This window comes from Telopea speciosissima, chromosome 1 (assembly GCF_018873765.1).
Source record: "Telopea speciosissima isolate NSW1024214 ecotype Mountain lineage chromosome 1, Tspe_v1, whole genome shotgun sequence".
Lineage (NCBI taxonomy): Eukaryota > Viridiplantae > Streptophyta > Magnoliopsida > Proteales > Proteaceae > Telopea > Telopea speciosissima.
In genome coordinates this window covers 74,144,772-74,172,321 of record NC_057916.1, presented here as the reverse complement: position 1 = coordinate 74,172,321, position 27,550 = coordinate 74,144,772, and the positions used below count along the sequence as shown (strand labels likewise).

Sequence of the window (27,550 nt, the reverse complement as noted above, 5' to 3'; positions counted from 1 at the left end):
TGTGGTATGCTCGGCAAGGAGGTCTTGGGGCTCAGTATCAAGGGCAAGGGGGTTGGCCTACGTAGGGTCCTCAATTGGTAGAGCCTGTGTGACCTCGGCTCCCTCCTCATCTCCCAACTCCTCGGCAAAAGTAGTCGCATCATCGGCAAAAGTAGTCGCATCATCGTCAAAAAGTGAGAGATTGAGATCGGGATAGGCCGCCTTGATCTCGGCCAAGAGATTAGCCTGGCCTACCTCAAAACTCTCGGCATAAGGAGGCTTCCTGATCTCATGGCACACGTCAGCGTACTCCTTCGATTGGAGGTAGTCGTTGATCGCCTCGTCCCGGGCCAGGGCCAGGTCCTCCTTGACCTTCTCCTTCAGCCTGGTCACCTAGGCCCTAGAGCTCTTCACCTCGGCCTCGGCGGCAGTAAGCTTCTCTTGAGTCTCCCGACGCCTCTGAATGGCATCCTGAGCATCCTGGTAGGCTTTTTTACACTGGACACCCAAGGAGTGGTTCTCGGTCAAGAGTCGCTCAAAACGAAGCATGGTCTCCACTGCCTTAGCGAAGCCCGGCAAAAAAGCATTAGAACAAAAGTCAGGTAAGGTTGCACAGGTCGGACCTAATCACAAGGGCCGAACAGGAAACTTACCATATTAAAATCTTGAAACAGGGTAGAGAGGAGCTCGGGGTCAGACAGCGCTTCGAGCTTCTCCCTGTCATTCGATAGCCGACCTGTATCCAGCCATTCCTTGGCATGCGCGGCCGACGTCAATGCCGAGTCCCCTGGGAAAAGGCGTCAGGTCGGCCTCACCGGAACGTTGCTAGCCGAGGCTCTCCCCAAGACATATCGGGAGGTGTTGGGGGGGGGAGGCCACGGGTGGAAGGCCGCCACTCGTCAGATTGACCAAGAGTTTCTGATGCTTGGTATCTCTCGGCGGGGTCCTCTCGCCTTTCCGGCCCTTCCCTTTCTTTGGAGACCCCGCTGGGTTTGTACTCTTCTCGGCCTCAAGGCTGACCACGGTGTCTGGGTGGCTTGGCACCACGGCCTTGCCCTTGGGGGCCTTGGAGGACTCACCCCGGGACTTCTTCTCGGCATTTTTCTTCCTCCGATTCGCGATGGTCTCGGCCCTTAGCCGAGTTGTATCCATTGGGGGAATATGGCCGACTACTGCAAGAGAAACAAAAGGTCAGAAACAAACCAAAAAAAAAAAAAAAATAGAAAAGAAGACTAAGTAAAGGGGTCAGCTCGGGCGGCAAAAACAGGCCCGGCTCAGGCTCCTACCAGGGGTCATATGCCATCTTTGAAGAAACCCCTCGTCCTGAAGCTGGAGGGCATCGAGGGGCGGACGCTGGGGGATCAAGTCAAGTGAGGTCAGCTCATTCTCGGTCAGGGGCAGTACCCTGTTGACGTAGTTTAAGTGGATCTCCTTCCACTCGGCTAGGAGAGGGCTGTTTGGAATCGAAGCAAAGAAAAAGCGAGGGTTCCAATGCTTATTGAAGCTCGGCGTGCCGACCAAAAACTTGTGGCCGCCCAGGGACGCACTCTTCCCTGATCGGCGGCTGAAATAGTACCACCCCTTCTCTGGAGACTTCTTCAAGAAGAAGAGCCGAGAGAAAAGCGTCACGCTTGCACCTCGGCCCATCTCCCAAAATAGGGCGTAGAAGCCGTACACGATCAGCCAAGAGTTCGGCACCAGCTGACCTGGGGACAGGTGGAAGTGGTCCGAGATCTGGTCCACCAGGCTGAGGATGGGGAGCCTAAATGCGTACTTGAAGGGCAGCTCGTACAAAGCCACCTCGTCGGGCCTGATGTAGCAGGCCATCTCCCCTGGGTTAGGAGCTCGGAGCTAGATGTCCTCGGGGATGGCATAGGTCATCCTCAGATAGTCGAGGTTGGCATCCGTGATCGTGCTCGGAACGGTGCTGACACTCCCTTCTTCGAGCTCAGGGGCGTCAATGGACGAGCTGACCGAACCAACCCCCACTTCTGAAGAATCGCTCTCACTTGACTCCTCATCATCGGACAAGGATGATCCAGAGTTCTAGGCTCGATCCCTGGCAATTGGTTAGGCCACGAGGCCTGACTCCAGGGGTAACGGAGGCTCGGCCACCTCGGCCTGACGAGGCTCCACTACATCGGGCTCGTCCGAAGTCGAGCCTAACAAGTCTACAGTGGGAGAACGAGCGGGGAGCTCTTGGCTTAGACTCGCGCCCTCTGCTGGCCCGGCGAGCAGCTCGCCCATGTGACTAGTACCAACTGACATACAGGGCGGAGAGGACTTACTGGTTAAAGAAGAGCTGAAGACGAGCTGAACACGAATGAAGCAATAGCCGAGCTGATCACGAACCGAAAAGCAATGAGCGCTGCAGAGCTGAGAAATCCGAGCTTGCCGAGAAGTCAATAACTTGGAGCAGTGAAGAATGAACAGTTAGGAGTTGCCTATTTATAACTCTTGGGTTGAACTGATCCAACGACCAAGGAGAGCTCAACATAATTCAACGGTTCAGATCAAAAGACGTTTCGAATTCCGGAGCCTGCCATAATGACTCTGCTGACATGGCACTGACACCCAACCGTCAGACCGTACAACGTCAAATCCACGCCAAAATGAGCTCGGCTCGGTCGCAAAAATCTTTCAGACAAGCAGACCAGGAAACTTCACTCATTAGTGTCGAGCCGACCCCTGATGAGTGAGGGGCCTGTGATGAGGCATAAAACACCCCACCAATCAGAAGCGGCCACATGGCCGAGTCGAGGTCATACCAAAAACCGAACCGAGCTAAGCGGATGACCAGGCTGACCCGATCTGGCTAAACCCTACTGCTTGGCCGAGCTCGTCAGACACTTCCCAGTCAACCAGACGCTGAGCCGAACTTGTACGGGTCCAACGAGGCCAACCTAGTAGGCCGAGCTCTTTTGCCGATCTCTGGCCGCACGGCACGACAGATCAGTACTCACCCAAAAATCCCCATCATGGTTGAGCTGCACGCCCATCGACCCCATGGTCTGGGCCTATGCAGGTCGGCCTCGATGGGAGCACCCCAGCGCGGCAAAGCCCACACAACTAATGATGACCCTTAGGTCATACGGGCCGAGGCCGAGCTCTTAGGCCGACCTCTATGGCCGAGCTCCGACGCCGAGCTCTCCACGAAGGCTACCATAGCGCCCCACCGGGGATCACGGCACCATGTAAGCACCACCCGGGAATCACAGGATAAGAATCGAGTCACGGTCTCATCGCGATACCGAATCACACTCCCATTAGGACTCTTACCTTAACAAGAGTCTGACCCCGAAGGAAATTCTCCACTCCATTCCGCTCCACGGGGAAGAGCCTTACCAAACAAAGACTCTTACCATACTAGGACTCCTCCAACCGCCTCATCTCCCTCTATAAATACTAAGGTATGAAGCCCTATTGCTCATCTCGCTGTTTACTAGCTGTTACGCTGTTGCACTAGTAATCTAACTTGAGCATCAGAGAGTCCTAGGCCGGAGCCACACCGGCTCTCTCGTGCTCATCACTTGGTCCTTGCAGGCTCATCCGTGGGCGAACCAAACGTCGGAGATTTCCACACGCAACTATTAAAACTATATCATCACCGAACTCTTTCACTGATATTTTGGTGGAAGAGGCGTTGGTGGTACGTCAAAGTTTGGTGGATCTACATGCATCTGGTCATATGAGGATTGTGATTGAATCTGACAATTTCAACCTAATCAGATTCCTTACTGATAGCACACAGGCTTCGCTATTGCTACTTCGTCTGATAGTTGATGATATTTTGCATGTCATCTTTGTGTAATATTTGTAACTTTTGTTGTATTCCAAGGGAGATTAACACTGTGGCTGACTCCCTGGCCCGGATGGCCCTGTTGATTACATGCTCAACGGTTTGGCCTATTTCTAATCCTTGATTGCGAGAATTATGTTTGCTCTCAACACCTTGAGTTGTTACATGTTCTAATCAATTTCTTTGTACCAAAAAAAAAAGAAGAAAAAAACTAAAAAACTAAAACTGATTATTAAACAGTTCAAAAATGAAATTATAACCGAACCCATTTAATTCTACCCAAAAGAAAAAAAAACCGAACTCATTTAGGCTACGTTTGGTTGTAAGGGGAATTAAAGAGAAGGGAAGATAAAATTTTCAAATTATAAAAACAAGCTTTTGTAAAAATTACCCCATGTGACTATATCACTAACTCCAAATAAACGATTTTCTAGGTCTAATTTAAACAATTTGATTAAGTTCCGCTTTTGATTTAGTTTTGACACCCTTTTAAGAGTGGGTTGGGGGTTCAGCCTAAAGCCCAATTTGACACACTGCTTATACAAAAGCCCAGTTTTATAAGGGAAGATTCTTGTACATCGTTTATCTATTGACATTGTACCATCTTGAGCCGGATTGATCTTGCAAACTGTGTCAGATGCATGGTTCTAAGTAGGGCTGCAACAGGGTCGGGTTGGGCCGGGTTTTTTAAAACCCTAACCCAACCCTAAATCCCATTAGCTGGGCCCAACCCGCTTTGACCCTGACTCAGGGCTTAAAAACCCTGACCCTAACCCTGACCCTGAAGGGCCAAGCCCAGCCCAAGCCCAGCCCAAGCCTGCCCTGATTGGAACTGGCCCTGACCTTCCTGCCATTGACTCCCACCCTTCCTACACTTCCTTGCCGTGTCAAGGAGGAACTCTGCCCAAGCTCATTGCCAAGCCCAAATAGCCAACCTGCAAGGGTAAATTTTCATTATCTTGGTGATAAAATAAATAGAAAAGAAGGAAAAATTGACTCCTTTTTACTTCAATGGATTTGGCTGATTGATTTTTATCAAATTCCTTAAATCTGTCCTGACTTGATCAGCTGTTCTACACATATTCCATTTAGAGTTCTACAGTTCTAAATGGTTGCTTTGACTTGGGCACGTTTTATGTTGTATTGACCGAGATTATGTTTCTGCTCTCTGTTATTTCATGAATTGGTTTGAACCTCTTGGATTTGTAATCTAAGTGGTAAAATAACCAAATTCTACACCATATCCACAGATCACATATCATGTACTATGTAGGTTCTCATCAACATTGAAGACCAACTAATGGCCTGTACTAGCATAATATTGTGGGCAATATAGTGATAATGGGACCCAAATGACTTAATCAGGGTCAAGATCAGGGCCAAGATCAGGGTCAAATATCAGGGTAAAAAATCGATCGACCCTGACTCAGGGCCATGCATTTCTGGCCCTAACCCGCCCTCAGCACCAGAAATCTTTAGCCCAAGCCCTGTTCAGGCTCAGGGCGGGCTAGAGTGGGTTCGGGTCAACAGGGCCAAACTTGCACCCCTAGTTCTAAGTATCGTTGTCTTACAGAATTATCAGCAGTGGTACGAAAGCACTACCAATGAAGATCGGTTGTATCGGCTGAAAGTGGTCCATATTTGAAATTGCACTCGATATCAGTTCGATACGGTTCGATCCATATTGGTAACATATCAGTATTGGTCAAGAGACCCAAGACTAATACAGATGCCAATACCGATACCCATAACCTTGATTAGATGTGTTATACTCCAATGGATTAGCCACATGTTAAGTTTGGAGTTTTATCTGTTATATGGCCATGTATTAAGTTTTTTGATCGGTCATCTTTCAATGGTTTCAAGCAAAAGTGTCAACATGTCAGGCCTAATTGATCCCCGTCAACTTAAGTTATTTGATCTTGTAGGTCAGGGCATGTACATGTGGAAAATTATTTCTTGCAACTTCCTGCCTGGTCCAATTCCCTAGTGCCTATAATAAGAGGGGGGTGGACTTCACCCGGGCAGAGTGTTTGGGCAAGGGTGAAATGGTCATCGCTCTCCCTGTTAGGGGCACTAGGGGAACTAACTGGACAGAGAATTGCAATGGATAAAGATCTCATTGACATGTTACTATTTGATTGGTCGGTTAATTATTGATCCATAATTGGGCTCAAGGTAATCGGGATTTAAATGGGTTAATTGCCTAATCTAGTTATGAACAGTTCTTTAACATTCCATAAACGGGCTATAATCGAGCTAAATGTGCTTAAATGGGCTAAACAAAGAATAAAGTGTTTAAATCGGTCACAGTATTCAGTCAAATGACCATCGGGCCACTACCTTGCATTAGGACCGCTCGATTTTTTATCGGTTGTTTCTTGAACACAAGATGTGCAAAAATCGATTGAGACGGTCTCGGGCTTCAACTGATCGGTTCATGTCGGGTGCATGCCAACTTTTGACGCCCCTTCAAGTATTAGCCAAGTCAATTCGGGATTAGCAGAACTCGATTCACCCAAAAATAAACAAAAATGCAAATTGCATGTTTTTTTTTCCTTTCAATTTATCAGTTTGGACCATTAAGATTGGTCAATCAAACTGTTTAGATCTCTGACTACTGGGCTCAACGATTTAAGGCCCATTACCTAAAAAACTGAAGAAAAAAAATTGGAATAAACTGAATGGGTTGCGACAGAATAAGTTATGGGAGGGTGAGGATTTTCATCCTTCCCGGGTTCAAAAGCAACAAATGATTTGGAAACAAGAAATGTGGAATCTGGCACGTTTGATTTCAATTCTAATTCTCAATTCTGGCCGAGATGAGAATTAGAATTGACATGTACATGTTTGACTCCAATTCTGGAGTCATTCTTAGAATTAGGTCAGAACTGAGAATGGGCCTTCATCCCTATTCTCCAATTCCAATGCACACAAGAGCAAACACAGCCATATGAGAATGGGCAATCGATCCAGAATTCATTCCAAGAATGCATACCAAACGCAGCCATATGAGATATGAAAATTGCAATTCTGTCCAACTCTGGTCGTGTATTGTTCACGCTTTAGTGGGCGAGCATTGTTGTCATTTTGTAGTTAAAACATAAGAAACAAGAGCAAATAGGGGAGGGGAAGGGAGATTTTTCAGCAATCGAAGGAGAGGAGAAGAATTAGAGATATAAATAGTGTAGTTTCATCAGAATTTCAATTCTGAGAATTGCCCAGAATTGAAAATTAGAATTGGATCCAAATGTATCCTTAATGGGTCCTAATTAATAGATCTAGAGCCCATATCTCAGTCCACTTCAGAAATTGATCATTATATCCACAACAATCTACTCCTGTGATTACAAATATGGATGGGCTGTGGGCCTAATGGGTAGTTTTTCGATTGCTAGCTGCTTTCTAAGGGTGTCAATTTGGAACCAAAACGGAAACGGAAACTGAAACTGACTGTTTAAAACTAGGCCAAGCTGAATCAAAGAAGAAATAGTTTGCTTTTATTTCGGTTTTGGTTTCAAGGGTGAAACCATTCGGTTAGAACCAAACTGAACTTAGTTCCTTTGTTTTTGTTTTTTTGTGTGTGGATTGGGCACTGTATTCAAGTCAATATGTACTAGTAGCTAGAGGCTCAATTCTATACAATTTATTGGTGAAATGTCTTTGGGGTGATAGAATCTAAACTAAATAAGGAATCAAATATGAAACCGAATAAAAGTCAAAATCGAACTGAACCGAGTTGATTCGGCTTTAGTTTTGAAAATGTGCTCTTATTATCAGTTTGGTTCAATTTTAATTTCTGCATTTTGTATTTTAAATCAAACTAAAATCGAACCAAGTAATCAAAACCGAACCGATTGAAACCTTGCACAAGAGAGGAAGCTTATTAGGCCAGGAAAAGGAGGAGGATGACATCCAGTGTCCCAACTCTAAAGAGAAGACTCGTGCACGCAACTGTTTAAAAGCTTATCATAAAAACAACATTCCTTGTCTTTCGCAACATTGGTCGAATACGGCATCTGCAGCAAAGATGGACCAAATGGGCCATTCAGCATTGCCAAACCACTTCAGAATCTTAGGTCACCGTCGAGCCCGTCACCTACCCGTAAGTACTAGTGTGTACGCTTCATATGGTTAGGTGATGGCATCTTCACGTACTTCACTAATGCACTCTAATGGCACCTAATCTAGGGTGAAATGACTGTCCCACCCCTATGAAAGGTGGAAATCCTGTCTCTTGAGAAGCTAGTGCATACGTTTTCATTGGTTGCCATGCGCATTTGGCCCCTACGCTCCCCCATAGAGTGTTCTTTCATGTAAGTAATAGTTAAAAGCTAAAAAAGGCAGGTAAGTGACCCAGTGAAAGAATCAGGTTGATGAGAGTTTGGAAGAGAGAGATATGGTTAGTTCAATAAGGCATTGTTCAACAAGTCCAAGATCTTAAAAAATGCCAAAAAAACAGAGGGAGAAATACATTTTAAACGAGAATGTTTACCGTCTACTGTTTTTTTCGTATAATTGAAAAACATACAACAAAACATGTTTAAAATAGTAAAAAACAGGAACGCGTTTAAAACAGAGTTGTATTTTTGTTAACAATTGACACAACTAGATATTCCCCCTACCCCCCAAAGAGGATGGGTATGCCCACCTATAAAATATTTTGCCTACAAGAAATTTTTTGTGCTAAAATCTCAAACCGTGAATTTGAGGATTAGAAGCAAAAATATATCCCTATCAGAAAGATCAAATGACTAAAGTACTCTTCTAACAAACCAAGGTCACATTTTAATATCTTCAGTTGGGCTTTTGCCTGGAACTTTAGAAGTCTCCATTCTAAACCCAATCTGTGGGTTTGGTTTTGAGATTTCATGCTGACCCAACCCAATCAAACCTAGATCCTGAAGTTGATATCTTATGTCCACCATTCCACACTTTTTTTAGAGGTACTAAAAGAGGCCAATGAAATGATCCTATAGCTCTAAACCATGGAAAGGTGGAATTTCTTGGGCGTACAGCGATCATTCCGTGCACCTCTGTGTCTGGGTTCTGGGGCAGTACATCGCACACGTCCAGATAGCATTCTCTTTCCCTTTTTGTAATATGATAAAACTAGAAAGAAATTTAATATAAACTACCAGTTATGTCCTTAGGGTTCATATTTCCAATTATGTTATAGAAGAACATGGTCACTGTACTTTTTCTAAAATGAGGGGATTGATCTGGCATGATCTAATTTAGTGATTATAAATTATATATAATGGAAGTTTAGAGTCTCCCACGTCCCAGAAACTACGGAAAAATCTTGGGTTTAGAGTTATAGAATCATATTTCATTGGCCATGTAATAATTAACAAATTTTGCAAATGGAATCCAGTGGATGATGGTGGTCCAAACCATATCAATATGAGATTTTATGTGGAAAATTCAAGATTATCAAGAATATATATAAATGTATCTTAATAAAGGTTTGGAGCTTTATTAATCTTAAGAGGAAGTGTTAAGTTAGGGTACTATTTAATTAATCCCATCAAGTAAGATTTGGGATCTTCTCAATGATAAGGAAGAGTTTTGAGAAGGGTTTGTATTGGGAGTTGTGGGAGCTAATTGTCCCTGCCAGCTTCCACATGAAAAGGATCCAAGCCCATGATTGCCTAAGTCCCTTCAAAATCAGTCTATCCAAGTAAACTGGTAAAGAAATGGATTTTCATCATCTCAAGTGCGATGCATTGCCCAATGCACTTTTTAAAGTATATCGGACTGTGCGCACACTTCAATTGTGGGAAGCTCTGGATATAAGTCCTAGCTAGTCTAGAAGTGCAACTTAAAGTACATTTAAGTATATTTATCATTCAGATTTCAGAATGGTTCACTTCCATTCACCTGGGATCTCGTCGTTTATTTTGTTCATCAAAATGTATGGTTCAAATCTAATGATTCTTATTCTGGGCTTGGTTCAACTCCATGAATGACATCTTTTTGGGCTAAGCTTGGGCTTGAAGGCCCATCTCGCTTGCCTAAATAATAAAAGCAATGCCTATATGGTATTTCCTTAGATGGATGCATAGGTCAAGTTATTTAGGTAGGTTTTGACTTTTTAATCTAGAAATGTAGACTTATTAGTGCATCAAAAACTTATCTTGTATTTGTTAAGCTTCTTTATGGGGGAGAGAGTACTAGAGCCTAGAGTTGAACTCTTATCCAAAAAAACAAAAGTATTAGAGGTGAACATGTCAATCCCATTGGTTGTTTGGTCAAATGGAGAATGCCGAAAAGTTATGTTTGAACAAAACCAAGATGGGAACTTATGTAACAAGCTCAAAGGCTTCAACGTGTCAAACAAGTAGCTAAGATAAACTAGCTTATCTTCTAATTTGGAAATTTTGCTTGCTTAGTGTCTGTAATATACTTGAGAATGAAAAATCTAGCAAGTAGCAATTAGAGGAGGTTTTCATCTAAATTCCTTCATATCAACCAAGCAAGCCTTAACATATAACTATACATTTCTTTGACTCTTGTTGCTAAAATGATGGAACAAACACATTTTTTTTTAATATCATTTTTAAAGAAAATTTCCAACATTGATATACCCATTTGGGTTTTGACATGAATAGATAGATTTATAAAACAGGCGCAATCAATGCACGAGGCTCTCACTATTGCGGGTCTATGGAATGTCATAATGTACGTAGCCTTTCCCCTCCTCTTACAAAAAGACTGTTTTTGAACTAGAACCCACGACCATTAGGTTGCAATAGAACAATCTTACCGTTGCACCAAGGTCCACTCTTCAATATATAGTGCTATCCCTAAAAAAAAAAGATAGCCCCCTCTCTTTCCCCCCTTTCCCAAAAAACAAAAAATACTGGAAAGCTACCATGCGTTGTTAGCTTTATTTAATTAATCAACAACGTGACACTAAAAAAGCTACACCTTTTTTCTCTAACGCACACATAGCAAAAGACTTTTAGCAATATTATTAGGCAATCTTGCATGCCTTTAGTAAAATTTAATAAGTGCTACACTAAATCAAAAGGGAACAAAAGCCATTAATTGCTCTATTTTTTGTATCCCCATGAAGTGCAAACTCAGCTTCCTTTTCAGGAACTAGAGTTTTCAGTCTTTCCTTATTATTTTAGCATTTAAACATATCAAATCTAATCATATTCTCTTGTGTAGAAGGTTTTTTTTTCCCTTATTATTATTGCATTCTTGTTAAATATTGGGTTCCTTAAGAAATTATCAATTTTCAAGCCTCCAAATGGCTTATACTTTATGGAATAGTATCTTTGATCTAAGTTCTTGTCATAAGATACAAATTAATTAACAATTTTTAGATGGGTAAGGAAAACTCATTTGTATTTCCTCAATGTGTGTCTAGACAAGATCTCTGGTTGGATATTGCACCAATGCAAGTTAGTAAGTCAAGCAATACTTATTTAAAATTTTAGAATTTTAAACTTTAAGTGTTTAGTTTTCCATTTTAAAAATCTCTAAACTTATTTCCAAAGTTGAATTAAATTATTGTTAATATGAAACTCCTTTCATTTTGAAATTCCATTGGCATGGAGAATTGCACTTCCAAATAGATGGGAACTGATTAATTTTTGATTCCCAACTTTATGGAACTTCAACGTAGATTTTTTTTAAATTTTTCTTATTTATTTATATGTATAGATAAATGTATTATTTTTTTTTTGGGTTGAATAGATAACTGTACTACTACTAGGAACAATATCCATAAGAATTTATAAAGTAGATAACATTTCTAATCTGATTTTTTTGTCCATTTGAAATGTTAAAAGAAAGCTAGGGACCTAGACCATGCTAATATTCTAAGGGGCAACAAAGGGTAGCACATGTAAATATATTATTTCATTGTTGTAGGATATATATATATATATATATCTTCAAATGTCATAGGATGCTAACTAGAGCTAGTAGCTTGTGCAAAGAAATTCTATAAGGTAAGTATATATGCAATGGTGATTGAAAACTCAGTGTGCAAGTGAAATGTTTGTTATATTAACTAAATGAATACCTACAGGGTGAATTGGATGGAGGATTAAGCAGGGTGGGTCTTAGTGTCAAGAAAACAATGTCTAAAATGGCGATTTGCAGAAGAAATTGCAAAGTGAAAGAGAGAGAGAGAGAGAGACACAAACACATACAAGACAAGATTTATGTGGTTCACCTCACAAGAAGGAAGGCTACGTCCACGGCCGAGTGATAGTACGAATTTACTAATCTGTGAAGCAAAATACAAAACTCTCTCTCTCACATCTCTCAAGAGATTACAACATTAATTATATAAGAAAATCCTAACCCCAAAAAGTACATAAATGCCTTCCTCCTGAAAATCATCCGATTCGGATCTGAATTGAAATACGTCGAAATACATATTAAAACAAAGCTCTCATCAACGAGCTCTTTTTGACCATTCTAATGCGTTTCAATGGCGAAATCGCCACCGAAAAATCACCACAGCACTTTCTGGACTGAGATCAGCCTTCACCAATAACACTTAGATGAAAGATCCTCTGGCATCTTAATCAGTGTGAACGGAAACCGTTGACATAATAATGATAACCAATTGAGATCGATCGCCATTTAAACTTCCATAAGGTAGAGAGCATCTGCAGGCAGGTGAAGGGCATGCCTAGTGTGAGAGTCCAAACAGATCACCATCGATCACATGGGAACCTCATTGCTGTCGGTCGTTTTAATCTCTAAATAATTGCAATATGCCTGATGCAATAGGATTAATTAACTTAAAATTTGAAGCCTTTCAGCTGGTCATCCCTAGAGGATAAGCAAATTAAAAAGGTGCAAAGATCTATGGTATCTATCTATCTATCACCTATGGACGGAAAGCCAGGGAGGGACTCTTAGAAAGTGGAAACATTTGAAATATTAATATGCCAAAGATTCGAGGCTATGGGTGTCACTCACATGGATGGAGTTCCTAATTGTTTTTATTACTAGCTAGTGGTCCAGGAATTAGCTTCATCATTCATGTTAACCTCAATTTTTAATAGAGAGATGGTAATGGGTTGATTTGTTTAAGATAGGAGATATGATTAAATTATGTAATAAAATATCTAAGTCTTCATCTCTTCATCTTCTCCATCTCTAAATGGAAGACTATTCCTTTTTTTTTTGAATACCCAACTTCCCATGTAACAAGGGCTCCATAACCAAGTACTCCATTTCTTTTTCTTTTTTTTACATGGCAAAGTTTTAGTACTTTTAAGATGACTTAAACTTTGCTTGGGTTTGATGCTTCAAGGCAAGTTTTCTATTCCCATATTTGTATGTCCAAGGGACAAAGTATATCCAGACTTGGGAACCATACAAGGTCATCTTGGTCTGGGAAACCACCTACCTTGCAATAACTAAAGTACTCTACAAGGATTTAAATAGGCAATATTGGAGATACTAGGGTTCACAATATGTATGATGACAACAAGTACCTTGAGTTATTAGGTCTGATGGATTAATTGTGATTAGGGATGTAAATGGATCGGATGTGATCGGATCCAGATATTCCTTGGCTGAATACGGATATCTCTAAACGGATTCGGATGTGGATCGAATTCGGATTTTCAACCATCCATTTATATCTCTGCCTTGTGTAACCCGGACCTTCCTCTCCCTTGCGGATACAATTCCGATCCCTCTCAATCCATATCTCTAAGATCATGATTCTCTTTTCCTAATATTCTACAACATGTTGAATCTTCAAAAACCCTCAACATCATTATTTACTTAATTTTTTATTATTAAGTATTCGGATTTTTTTTCGGATATCTCTAAACAAATATGGATGTCCCTAAATGGATACGGATGTGGATCGGATTCAGATTTTCAATTATCTATTTACATCCCTAATTGTGATGGGTATTCTGATGATGTTTTATATGTTCATGGAGAAAACCACCACCAGAATGGTGGAAGCTCAACATCGATGGCTCATCGCTAGGAAATCCTGGACATTTTGGCACAGGTGGAGTCATCCGAAACCATCACGGAGCTGCGGTAAGGTGTTACGCATCATATGAGGCCATGAGGGTGTAGGAACAAATTACTTTGCAGAATTATCTGCGTTCTTCACAGGCCTTAAGGAAGCTCAAGAGCTGCAAATACAGAAATTATGGATTGAGTCGGACTCTACAGCTGTAGTAAACGCAGTACTCACAGGAAATACGCCGTGGATTTTTCGACAACAATGGTGGGCAACATTGAAATACCTAGACACCATTCATTGGCGGATCACACACTGCTATCGGGAAGGAAACTCGGTTGCGGATGCATTAGCCAACCATGCAGCGAAGAAAAAGAGAACAGACAAGTGGAGCGACACCCCCTCTTTCATTGCAAGTAGAATAGCGTGGGAAGAGATGAGTCTTCCTTACTACAGATTCACCTAGAGGTTTATCACCTTCAACGGTTGGCTAGCTGTGGAACTGGTCTTTTGTGAATGTAATGAAAGGCGAACCCAGCTAGAGGGTTCTTGATTGTATCATATTTTCTTTTTATTAATACAAACCTGGCTGACCATTAGCAAAAAAAGTGGGTGTGGGTGTTTTGTTGAGATTTCGGTAGAACTCTTTCTTAAAAGCTAGCTATTAACGAGAGGTGTACACAAATCCTTATAAATCTTCACACACCGGGCTACTTACATCTGATGTATGATAATTGTTTTCGGATGGAACCCAACATGTGTGTCTATGACGGAGATGAATAATAAATAGTAATTTTTTTAGGGTTGGGGAGAAGTTATGACTTAAGAGGAGTTAATAATGGTGAAGACATGGAATTCAGTACCTAGGAAGAAGAAAAAGAGTTGGGGTGAGGAAGGGGTCGATTCGTTGACTGGTTTTTGAAAACGATGGTTTTCCTTGTAAAACAGATTTCTTCTTTGTTTGATTTGTAAAATAGACTAGAGAGCAGAGGGACAAGGAGAAGAGCTGATCACAATTCACATCACGGGTGAGGAACGCAGGTTTATTAGTGTGAAGACGAGTAGAATCGAGGCCGGTCATTATCCTCTTCAACTCTTAAAGCTCGGTAGCGCGGCTGTGTTAGGTGGAGATGCCAACACGTGGCAGCTCAGACATCCAACGGTCCGAGTTCAATATAGTCAATGAGTTCGGACTGGTGGATGTCTGAGCTGCCACATGCCGACATCTCCACCTAACACTGCTGCACTGCCAACCTTTAGGGAATTAGAGAGGATAATTTCACCCCCCGGGAGAGTCCCCTCTCCCTTCAGATTCGCAACCTATAATACATTAAAGATCATCTCTCTCTCTCTCTCCCTCAAGTTTTTGTAGCGAAGGTATAAACATGGTCTCTTAAGGATAAGCCCAAACTCTATAGGAAACACAAAGATTCTAAGATTCTCGATAAGGATTGAGAGATGCATTATGATTAGTATATATAAAATTAGAAGAAGGTATTGACTATGGCAGTATAGAATTAGTTTAGAAATACAAATTTGGATTGAAACTTATATAACACCTAAAGACTACTTCAACTGCCAGAAGAGACCTGAAGGCGTTGACAAAAATATTTCCTTTGGCTTGTCTTTCTTGGGTTTTATTTGGAGGGAGGTTGGTTTTGTTATTGTGACAAGACAAAGAAGTTGACATAAGTAGCAGTTTGATGAGTGTTTTCATATGGTTATTCCCTTTCAATGGGACAAGCTTCAACCCTATAATCGTATTTAATGTGGCAAATACATTGAATGATATATTCATCCGAGTCACCTTTGGTCAATTCGATACATGATTAGTCCAATTGTTTTTGCAGCCTTTTCTTGACAATTTGAACTTTTAGAACTTTTAGGTGAAATGGTAGCGAACATTGTATCATAGTATGGAGGTCAAGTGTTCGACTCCTGGCTGAATCAGACTCAGGCAGTTCCATACTAGCTGAGAGTGACAGTACTAGGGACTGGACATGGTTCAAGTCTGAACTTGAACTGAATGGGGTCTTGGCTCTTTGGCGTTTTGGACTAGGTCTTTAATTTCTTTGTATAACAAAGTCATTTCCAAGATTTTAAAACACATTTCTATACCATTTTAGAGAAATCCTAAACTTTCACTGGATTTGAAATGTTGATCTCGAACTATTTTAGAAAAATACTAAACTTTCCCATCTAACGCCAGTGTAGGTCCATTCCTTCTCAAAACCGATATCTTTTAGATGGATTTTCAATTCCTAGAATATAGGGATGGGAAGATAGATCATTATACAAATTGGTTATGCAGAACTCTCTTTCAAGTCAAAGACTTCCCAAAAAATAGTGCGAGGAAGCTCCAAAAAGTCATTGATGACATGAAAACCACAAAGGCTGTACAAGTTATCAAAGATGTCGAGAAAACCTCAACCGAGTTGGTTCTCGGGCTGCTTTATTGGGCTGGTTTCATAGTCTACATCTGGGCCTGCATCATTCCCTCCATGTTGAAAATGGTCTGATCAATGATGCTCGCCATCCACCGGGGTCGAATAGAAACCAAATAAAGTCATTGGTGAAATCTCCAATTAAATGTAACAGCATTTGCAACACAACTTCAAATTCGATGACGATAGCAATTGATGTATTCATGACTCGAATAGATGACACATTCAAATACGACTTGGTAATGATGTCCATACTTCAAAATTGAAGTAGAGATGTGAAAGCAATAAGGTCCAAATATGGATAATCATACGTACTAACAATGTCGAACCACTGAAACAAGAGGGGACCATGGGTTGTTACCTCGTTATGATGCAGGTAAAAATCTTGTCGTGCTTTCAAAATGTAATCTAATTCAAGACTTTTGAAATCACTATATTTGTCGCAATACTCATCCTGGTACTCATAAAAAATTAGGGGTTTACTCAAATCAACCTGAACAATGATTCGTTCATCTGCACATCATTCGTTGTCATATGAACTTCATCTCTTGTGTTGATGTCCTCTACGGGAGCTGTACGATCACCTTTATACCTGGGTGCCATCATAACTTCTCCCTCTCCTCCAAAACTCTGATTACCAAAGAATGCAGCCCTGATTGGAAGATAAGGATAGAGAGAAAGACGGATTTGAGAGTTCTCTCTCATTGGGAGGGATTTTATTAGGATTTCATGTGCCTCGGACCCCATCCACGATTTGGGTACCTTGGCTAGTTATTTATTTATTTTCTTTCTTCTTTTTGCGATTTAATTTGTAATTAATCTTAGCTATAGGATTTAATAGGCTTAAAGATTAGAATTAGGTTTTATTTTGGTTTCTTATAAATGTAAGAGCTATGCTCATTGAGAAGGTGAAGAATTGAGTATTTTGGAAATTTGTAGTGTTCTACCTAGTAACCCTAGAAAGTTACGTTGCTTCGTTGAAGAGTTGCAATATTCTCGTGTCCTTGAAGAGTTACATTAAACACTTAAACCCCTTGAAGTATTTTCTTGACTCTCCCAATCTGTATCTTCCAACCAACCTGCATTATATGGCCACCCCTACATCACCAGCTCCCGCTCCCTGTAATGGGTCCTACGTTATTACAGCACATATCAATTTCATCATTGTCCGATCTGCTCTGAAGAGCCAACACCAATCCTACTAATCTCATCTCTTATTTTTTCTTCTTCTTCTGCTTCTTCTCTTTTTTTTTTGTAGGTAGGAGATCTCATCTCTGATCATGTACAATTTTTGTCTTCCAAGCTTCATCAAAAAATGAAGTCCACCAACAACTTTCCACAAAAATAAATGAGTGGGCATTTGAGGCAATAGCTTGAGTTGTGAATTTTAACGAATCCCTAAAATCTCATGCACCTTGCATTGTGTATTAACACACAAAAGAGAAGTGAGTAAGAGAGGAGTTTTTTTTTTAAGCCAAATTTGGAGGGTTCTAAGTCTTCAAGGCTTAATTGAAGTGGGGACCGCATCAGAAGCGGGTGGATCGAAAGTCGAAACTGCAAATGCCCGACACAAAGCATCTTTTTGTTTCATAGGGTTTGCGGCTTTGGTCATGACTCATGACACGATAGAGTGACTCTCAATCTCATTACACATTGCGAGCGAGAAGTGTTTAGAGTAGAGAGGAAGCAGTCCTGTCATAAGTCATTCCCCTTCCTTCAATCTTTCACTCTCGTCTTTACCTCTGGGAAAACGAGAGAGTGAATTGGAACTTGGAAGGGAAAGCCCCTCGACCCTATTCCCCTCGCAAATTCTCTCTCTCTCTCTCTCTCTCTCTCTCTCTCTCGCGTGTGTTCGTGTAAGAGAGTGAAATACACTTACACAGTTGCACTCGGGTCGGTGACTGCGGAACTAGTGCTTGATTATCGTGGCCGTGGCACTGTCAGCGCCACCCACGCGTTTAACTCTCCCACAAATGCGCAGCGCGCACACACACGCACACAAGGATGCCTTATTAGTCTTTCCCTCGTCGATCGATCAGAAAGAAAATCCAGTCAAAGATGTCACGTCATACTCCTCTAAAATAGATTTATTGGTAGCACGAGCGGCGGAGGGTGACAGACTAAGAAATTCCCTTGTGATATATCATGGCCCACCCCCACCTTCTCTGTTATCTCTCTCTTGATTTAGGTGTTGGTTGGGGTGGAATGGTTAACGGCAGAGTCTGATATCATCAGCTCTCTCAGCTGCTCCTCTGACTTCTGAATCCATTTGCATCCGTAGACGGCAGACACGATTCACTAAATAGCATGCATGTGCGTGCTGTCTTGATCAGAACATGGTATAAGATAGCACCGTGGGGGTTGCCACTTACCATCCCCCGACACCCTCTTAATAATGCCCACCTACATAGCGTCACTTGGGAGATTCTAGAGGTTGCGTGAAAACTAGAGAGAAAGAAAGACTGTTTGGAAATTATAAATTAATTTCTGTATCGGATCTAAGGTATCTGTATAATCGTATTCGATATCAAGTAAAGAATATGATTGCTTTTGTTGATATTTGTTAGATATTTTTGTTAGGTATATATTCGTTTGATTAGATAGGATATCTCTATGCATTTTATTTGTTTTGAGACAAGATATTTAGGAAGTGATTTTACACAGTCATCCTATTATATTTAGAGTAGGATGAACTGTTTTCTATAGTCAATATCTGTCCAATCTCGTATTAGTGGAAGAGTTCTTATTGAGTTCGGTTCCTCTGCACTTATCAACAGATGAACGTATACGTGAGAGCCAATCACTTGTCTTATTTTTGCTATGTACAAGGGGAGGAGGGGTTTTTATGAAAATAAAATTAAAATGTGATCGGTTCTGAACTGCACGTTCACCAGTTGATATGAGCAGTTGATCCATTCTTAGGCACAAATCTGCTCGAAAAAACAAATTTTAATTTTAATTAAGTGCAAAAACCGTTCAATAGACTCGATTTAGGGGATACATTTCAATATCAATATCAATATCAATCGAAATCAATACAAATCTCGATACCAATATTTATAACCATGGGAGGAGGAGGAGGAGGAGGACGACGAGGGGGAGGGGGGAGGGGGGAGGTTAGAGGAATCAATATCGGATCGGTGGATCGGTACGGACAGGTGTAAAAATGAAAAAAAAAAAAAAAAAAAAAAAAAAACTATTGCCCCCTGAGATGGGGTTATGGTATGGCTGGTTCAATAGGGTTTCAGATAGGGCCATTTATGGTATGGGTTTCAGATGGGTAATGGTATTGGGGGAGCAAAGACGGTCTAATGGTGAATCTCAGTTGGATTGCAGGGCTTTGTAGTGGGCTGGGGTTGTTGGGTTTGGTGGCCATGGATTACGGTGGAGATAGCTAGGGTTTGAAAGATGAGTTGCAGGGTTGAGTGTTTGTGAGGGCAAGTTGGTCATTCTTCCCTATTAAGGGCGAAATGGTCAAAAAAGTCCAGACGTTTGAACATAACGTCCCAAACTAACGAATTGAACCAAAGTGCTACACTGTTTTGAAAGTAGGGGGAGTATGAAATTAGACAAGTTGTAGGGGTGCATTTGGACAAATGAGCATTTTTAGGGGGATATTTGTAAAAAAACCCTTTTTTAAAAATGAAAACAGAGCAGATCCAAACCGATACAATTGATCCAAACTGATACGACCAATCCGGATTGATATCGGATCAGTATCGGCAGAGACCAATACCATTACCGAAACCGTTTACTAAAACCTTGGGTTGGACACAACGCATCTTCAATTTCAATTTTTAACTTTCTTGCAATACCCATAAAATAAAATAAAAACCCAGTTTCTCTTACCTGAAAAGAGACTCTTCACCATGGAGTTCTAAACCCTTTGATTATGATGAAAATGATCAATTTTTATCTTGTATAATAGAGGGTAAGAATTAATGATAATACAATACTTCAATATTGAACACTTATTGATAAGTTTTTTCCCTTTTCAATTTTTTTGTTACATATATTCAATTTTTTTTTTTGGGGTGAATACATATATTCAAGTTTACTCAAACTTTTAAACACTTTTATTAGTAATAAACTTAGGTAATTCTATTTACACATGCATTTATAATGTTTAAAAAATTAATAAAATTTATTATATCTAGTAAATCTACATCTAATTCTTATTTGGATTTTCCAACTAGAATTTTTCTAAATATTCAAAAAAAAAATTTATTAGAAAAAAAAAAGAGAGTAAAATTAAATATCAACATGGATATAGTTGTTCTTCAATTTTATTAATCTCAATCACAAAGTATATATTGATTACGATTTTAGATATTTCAAATTAAGATTGGTAGGGATTTTTTATGGTGCTAACATTTATTTTATTATAACATATAATTTGAATGAATGTTTTTAATCTATTATTTCAATTTGGATATACATATTTATGGTCGTAACGCATATATGTAACTATGTAAGCATTCCATTCCTTATTTTGATGTGGTTGTTTGTTTTTGTATCTATGGTTTATTATACTTCGTTTTTCAGTATCAACTTAAAAGATTACAAGAATTACCCCCTTAAGTCTATATCAAAAGTTAATTTATTTAAAAAATGTATTAAATTGAAATAAATTAAAAGTAAAGTACAAAATATATCACAAAGTAGTACTAGGTTTTCATCTTCTATTAGATAGAAAATTTACACGAAACTAACATAATAGAGTGCATTCTGACAAGTTAGCGACGTAGAGTTTCTAATTCGCAACGAGAAATCTAAGACTTGTGCTATTAATTAATTTTGATATGATTTAGTTACTTACATATGATGTTCTCAATAAGAAGAGGGAAAAAAATATCTTATATTTTCAATGGAAAAAATAGATAATCTAATTTTTTTATATAGAAAATATAAAATTATTGTAAACCCTAATTAATGAGAGTATGGTGAGCATAATATTCAAATTGAAACAAAGTTTTCATCATAATATAAATAACCCCTTATATAACTAAGTGGTACTTTATTACCATATATAAAATTGAAAGGACATCTAGGGAGTACTAGAAGTACCTTAAAGAAAAGTGCCAAAAGGAAAAGAGAGAAGATCCATGAAAAATAACAAAGTTTTTTATGCTTAATTGCAATTTGACTTCAATACATGCATATGTCGGCAAATATTCTAATTTTTCATGACATCGTTTGGCAATCTCCTCAATCATATATCAATTTATGTCTAAGATTAGGGGTATATAGTAAAATAAGTATTTTTTGCATAAGGGCTGAGATATAAGTTAGTTACATAAGCAGCATATGACTACTTAAGAACTTTTCAATTCCTTTATATAAATTTAAATTTCTAAATAATTGCACATAACTAATTAGATGGGTGGATGTATTTTTATTTATTAAACTCTCTCATTATTATATGTAAATTTCTTCAAATCGTTTGTGATCTATGGAATGACTCAGACTCCTCAAAATTTTATTAGAGATAATGCACAAAAATTTGTCATTAGAGATAAGACGAGATTTATTTGTACAATCGAAGCAAAAGCATGTGCCCTTGCTATGTTTGGAAGTCAGGAAAAAAAAAATTTAATAAATTTTGAATTTGAGGAGATAGATAGACACATAAATCAATCATTGTATCATCATGATTTTTGTCTCTTTTTTTTTTTTTTTTTTTTTTTTTTTTCTTTCTTTTTCTTTTCTTTTCTTAGCTACCAAACATAACATTAAGCTAATGGATTAATGGGTAGGCAACCAATAGTTATTTATTTAAATACATGAGGATAAAAATAGTTTTAATTGGATTCCAATCTAATAGTTGATAGCTCGATATCATTGTGCTTTTACTTTTATTTTCATTTTTTTATATAAGGTAATGTCTAAATGACACCTCTATATGTGTATTTATAACTTGTAACTTTCTTTTGATTGCCCCTTGTCTTATTTACAAAAATTCTTTAAACTAGGGACAAAAAAGGGTTTTCAAAATAATTTGAAAATGACATATCATTTGGTACATCATTATCAAAAGTTGTCATTATCTTACACATTTATTAGTAAATATGAACATGATAGCATCTACCCTCAAGAAAAAAAAAATGTATTATACTAAAAGGACTAAAAAATAAAGTTACAAATAATTTGACACCTCAAAAGGTGTCAATAATTAAAATCTCTTTACATAGATACTATAAGGTAGGATTTAATCTTTAAGGCCACATCTGTTTATGAGTAAAATTATATACTAAAAAAAATCTAGAGAGAGTATTAAAAATAAGATCTCACTTAAGAATTTCCTTTTATGTTTTTTTTTCTCATTTCTTTTTCTCTTTTCTTTGATCCTATTCTTCCAAATCTGTTCGATTAGATGATGAGCTTGAAGGAGATTTGACTAGGGATATTGGGGAAACCTGTCTTGGAAGGTAGGATGACATATGGGAGGATCAAATCTTATCCTCTTAAACACTAAATAACAAATGATGGATACAAAGATGGAAAACGAGGCAGCTTAAAAGATTATTTTTTGAACATTTATTATGGGGAAGAGGTTTGAAATCACACCAATAGGGAAGGGGTTAGTCAGATTCGTTCAATGGGGGTCCACATTTGTTTGAAAAAATTAAGAGTGTGTGTAAACCCCACGGCACATTATGTGACAGGACATGAAAAAGAATCCCTGCTCTAACATCATAATAGACTTGTTCTTATGTGACCATTTTTTATATTCTATTTTGATAATGCTAATAGGTTTCCCAAAAAGGTAAGTAATCGTAAAGGAAAATGGGGTATACATTGGACGATGAAAATCCTTATAATTTCCTCTTGGCATTGGAGTCGTGGAGATCCCCTTAATATCCAATATTGGAAAATAGGAAGTAGTTTTTAGTCTTATCTTTCTCTTCTTCAAAACAAGGGACATAGAAGGAGATAGATAGACTCATGAAAATGCTAACGTAGGTTATATTTTTTTATTTATAAAAAAAAATATGTAATTGAATCCACAATATAAGGTTGGGACCCAGAAAAAATGAATGGTTGGATCAGGTGTCACAAGGTACGATGTCGATATAATATCACTTCTCTTTTGTGTTTTGATTTGCTCTCAAAAGAAAACTTTCCTTACGATCAGAATCCAAAGGAACTTCACTTCTCAATAATTCAGTCTCTATAGCCCCCACTATTTTATTTTCGTTATTTGCAGATCTTCCGGAAAGGGGCATTTTGGTCAATCCATAGGACAGACCCCATCTCTTATGTTTCACGGTACTTCCATCCCATTGCAAGTCGCAATCTGGGAAGGAAATCTGTACTTTTCATGTGAAAGCAACGGGAAAGCCGGAAAGCTAATGGTCCAATTAACAGTGCGCAATGCGCATACGGCACACCCCCACCTTCTGTACTCCCTTCCACGTGCGCATGATTGTTTGTGCGCACCACAAATAACCTCGACCTTTGATCTAGACTTTTGCCCCTTTACTTTATTAAATTAAATTAAAAAAATAAAAACAAAAAAGAGAGAGAGAAAAAACAAGAAAAGAAACACCTACTACATGATCTGGACTTGGACAACTGGCAAACATGTGAGCCAATCCCATGGTTGTGATCATCTATCCAAAATTCTGCGTCTGGTCGGGCCCACCCAACCATTAAAATCAAGTACTACCCCAGAAATTACAATAGTACTACTAATTAACCACGAGGGATGTGTGGACCCCAATTTTGATCAAGATTAATTTTTTTTTTAAATAGAATTATAAAGATTTTTATTAACGAAAGCTTCTAGGAAAAGACATATTACAACAATCCGTATTACGCAGCATGGAGAGAGGAGTTATAAATCTTTGAAGGTGGGGTTTGTGTAGATGCAAGATGCTCAGCTACAAAGTTACTCTTTCTTAAATTATACGTAAAATCAATAAAGTTGAAGAAAGAGAAAAAAACAAAAAAATTTGTCTAGCATTGAACTTGCTTCATCATCGTGTTATTGAATGAAATTTCTTTCACATGTCAAGTTCTTAGAACCGTCTTACAATGTATCCCAAGATATTACACTGCAAAAGATTTTAATCTCATTCAACATTGTCAATTTCTATGCACATGGATCATATGCCCAATTCTCAAGTAGTTAGAACAGCATTTTTTGATTGCCACAGCCTCTCCAACACAAACATAGGTATTGCCACACCCTGAAGAAAAACAGAAGAGGAATCTGCCCAGACAATCTCTTTCTAATCCCACCAAATCCACTTACACCAGGGTTACCAAAGCTCGAACCATCAACATTAATTTTTAATCAAACCGTGTATTTCGTAGGGGACCAAGAGATATACGGTCAAAAGGACCGATGCAACCTTTGTTCTAGCTTTCTTTGATCCGATGAGTTAATCAGAATTCAGAATTAAACATCAACTGGGTATAGATTTATGGTCCATGACTGTGTTTGACTAAAAAAATGATAGATTTTTTACATTGAAACGATCCGCGCTACAAGGAAGGAAACGAGGAGAAGATGACACACGTCAAAATGAAGCGTGTGGACCCACCAACATTAACGTTAACACGTATGTGAGCGCGTGCAAGTTGTGGGCAGGCACGAGAGAGAGAGAGAGAGAGAGAGAGAAGCAGTGGGTCATGGGTCCTAACTCCTCATGACCAGCTTCATGGGAACTCGAAACGGACCCTTACAATACAATGAGGTCAGTACTTGTCCTAACTCCTCATGACCGTCTTGATTCTCGGGCGCTCTTCTCTCCCTTCTCTCTCTGTTTTATCTTTCAAAGTTAAAATTTCCATTTTATCAAACAAGTACACAAATGGCAGTGGCGCTGCTTATTTCCATTTTCATGAGCAAAGAAGCCAGATAACCAGATCAAGCTCCTTTTTGTTTTCTTGTCTTTCATTTATGGCTTATATTTCCTCCTTGGAAGCAAGAATTAGATTAGGGTTCCCTTTAAATTATTTTGTGCTTAAGAGAATCCTTCATGATAGAAGTTCCCAGTCCCAACTTTTTATCCACGGCGCCCGCCGGCCGACGGAGATAAAAAGTACATAGATCTCACCGCCGTTTTGACTGTTTAATTAGTATTGGTTTCCGATCATGGAAGATCAAAATTTCAGAAGAGACATGGGCTGATTTTTTAAGAATCCATGAATAAGAGAAGAAATAGCAGAGGTGGGAGGGAGAGTTATAAGTTTAAGGATTAAGGAGTAAGGAGAGAAGGGAGGTTGGAAGTAGTCGACTAGCAGCAAGAAGTGACTTGGTAGACTCATAAAGTCATAATATAGTTTTTAGTTCATATATAGTGCGGGGGAAGAGAGAGAAAGAGAAAGTGGGGCCCATCCACCGCCCATGCGCACGCTGTCTTACCGAAATCAAAACCATCATCGATCCGTTTTCTTGATCTAACCCTAACCCAACATTGACCCAAAAGCCTCTCTCTCTCTCTCTCTCCTTCTCCCTCCTCCTCCTTCATCTCTTTCTCCCAAACCTTCAACAACATGAAGAGCTCAGCTTAGAGAGAAAGAAATATGGACGGTTCAGCCACAAAATTGATCCCTTTTCCCCAAAACCTTCTTCTCCTTTCCCCTTCTTTCCTCAAGGATTGTACCAATTGATTCTACCTTGAACCCTAATTCAAAACAAAAGCAAAGCAAGAAACAACAACACTGATACCCACAACCCTTCTCTCTTTCTCTCTAGCTGCTTCTTTCAATTTCTTCTTCTCTGTTTGGGTTTGCTGGTATTTTGTATGAAGAGTAAAGGGTCTTGAAAAAGAAAAAGATGGATCAAGTAACAGCATCAGCACATGGCCATTCACTTCCCCCTCCTTTCCATACTAGAAATCTCCATCTACACCATCCCCATCCTCACCTTCAGCAACAACAACAACAACAGCACCAATACCACCACCAACAACAACAACAACAAAATTCCGAAGACGAAAACAGCGGCAGCAGCGGCTTAAACAAAGGTAAGAAACGCGATCGCGCTGACAGTAATGGCAACAACAACGATGACAACAACAATGAAGGAAGAGAAATGGTCCTTAGTACTGGAGTAGGAGGTGGAGAAGGAGAGATGACTAGAAGACCTCGAGGTAGACCTGCAGGTTCCAAGAACAAACCTAAACCCCCAATCATCATAACTCGTGACAGTGCAAATGCTCTCAGAAGCCATGTGATTGAGATTGCCAACGGTTGCGATATCGGCGAAAGCGTCGCCACATTCGCCCGCCGCCGTCAGCGAGGTGTCTGTATTCTAAGTGGTAGTGGTACTGTTACTAATGTCACTCTCCGGCAACCGGCTGCACCAGGTGCAGTTGTAACATTACATGGTCGATTTGAAATCTTATCTCTTTCTGGTTCTTTTCTGCCACCACCAGCACCACCAGCAGCAACTGGATTGACTATATATCTAGCAGGTGGACAGGGTCAGGTAGTCGGCGGTGGCGTTGTCGGCGCACTTTTGGCATCGGGACCGGTTGTAATTATGGCGGCGTCATTCGGTAATGCCGCGTATGAACGGCTGCCGCTCGAAGATGAGGAGACACCGATTCCAATGCCGGACGGCCTTGAATCGGGAATGATAGATCAACAACAACAGCAGCAGCAGCAACAGCAATTAATGCCAGACCCAAACACACCTCTTTTTCATGGTTTACCACCCAACCTTCTCAATCCAAGTCAATTACCAGCTGAGGCTTATTGGGCAACTGGTCGTCCTCCTTATTAACAACACAAAAAGAAAGCCTTTTGAGAAATTTAGGGATGATGGAGGAGAATTTGGGTTGTTTGAGACCAAGGGATTTTCTTTTAGTTCTTCTTCTTCTTTCTTCTTTTATGTTAGATCTTTGTTTCGAATGATTCATATCATATGGGCTGTGGATTGAAGAAGCTTGTACAAATCAAGGAATTCTTCTTGAGTTTTGGTTTTATGAGTATTTAACAGCATAGAAGAAGAAGAAGAATTGAAGAGCAGCAAAAGGCAACAACAAGAGAGCAAGAAGAAGGAAGAAGAATGATGGGCTTTTTTTTTTTGCTTTCTCTTTCTAACTTTCTCATCCCTTTCTTTCTTTCTTTCTTTTCTTTCCATTTTTGTTGCAGCTCTGGTAACTTGTCTGATAATTCTTCTTGCTCTGCAAAAAATTGACGGTTTGGTGTTTCCATGTTGTTCTCTTTACTCAGTCTTAGATTATTTTTAAATTTGTCTGAATTGCTTCAGTTTCCATTTTGCATGATTCTACTCCACCACCTCCCTTCCCCCCTTCACAGAAGAAAAAACGAAAGAAAATCTTAACAGAAAAGGAACCCAAATTTTTTTTTTTTTTCAAACCCATTTAAATCTTTCCAAACTATCCA

At 39.6% G+C, this 27,550-nt stretch overlaps 1 protein-coding gene across 1 annotated transcript; it reads left to right on the top strand.

The window, feature by feature from the left end:
* Positions 1-25,508: 25,508 nt before the first annotated feature.
* Positions 25,509-27,126, top strand: LOC122644047 (AT-hook motif nuclear-localized protein 24-like). Its single transcript, XM_043837652.1, has 2 exons — positions 25,509-25,522; positions 25,969-27,126. Exon 2 carries the CDS (start codon positions 25,974-25,976, stop codon positions 26,922-26,924), a length of 951 nt encoding a protein of 316 aa, XP_043693587.1. The 5' UTR covers positions 25,509-25,522; positions 25,969-25,973; the 3' UTR covers positions 26,925-27,126.
* Positions 27,127-27,550: the final 424 nt, after the last annotated feature.

Bases quoted from the DNA above. Each gene is read 5' to 3' on its own strand.
- LOC122644047 (XM_043837652.1), top strand. From the start codon at position 25,974: ATGGATCAAGTAACAGCATCAGCACATGGCCATTCACTTCCCCCTCCT.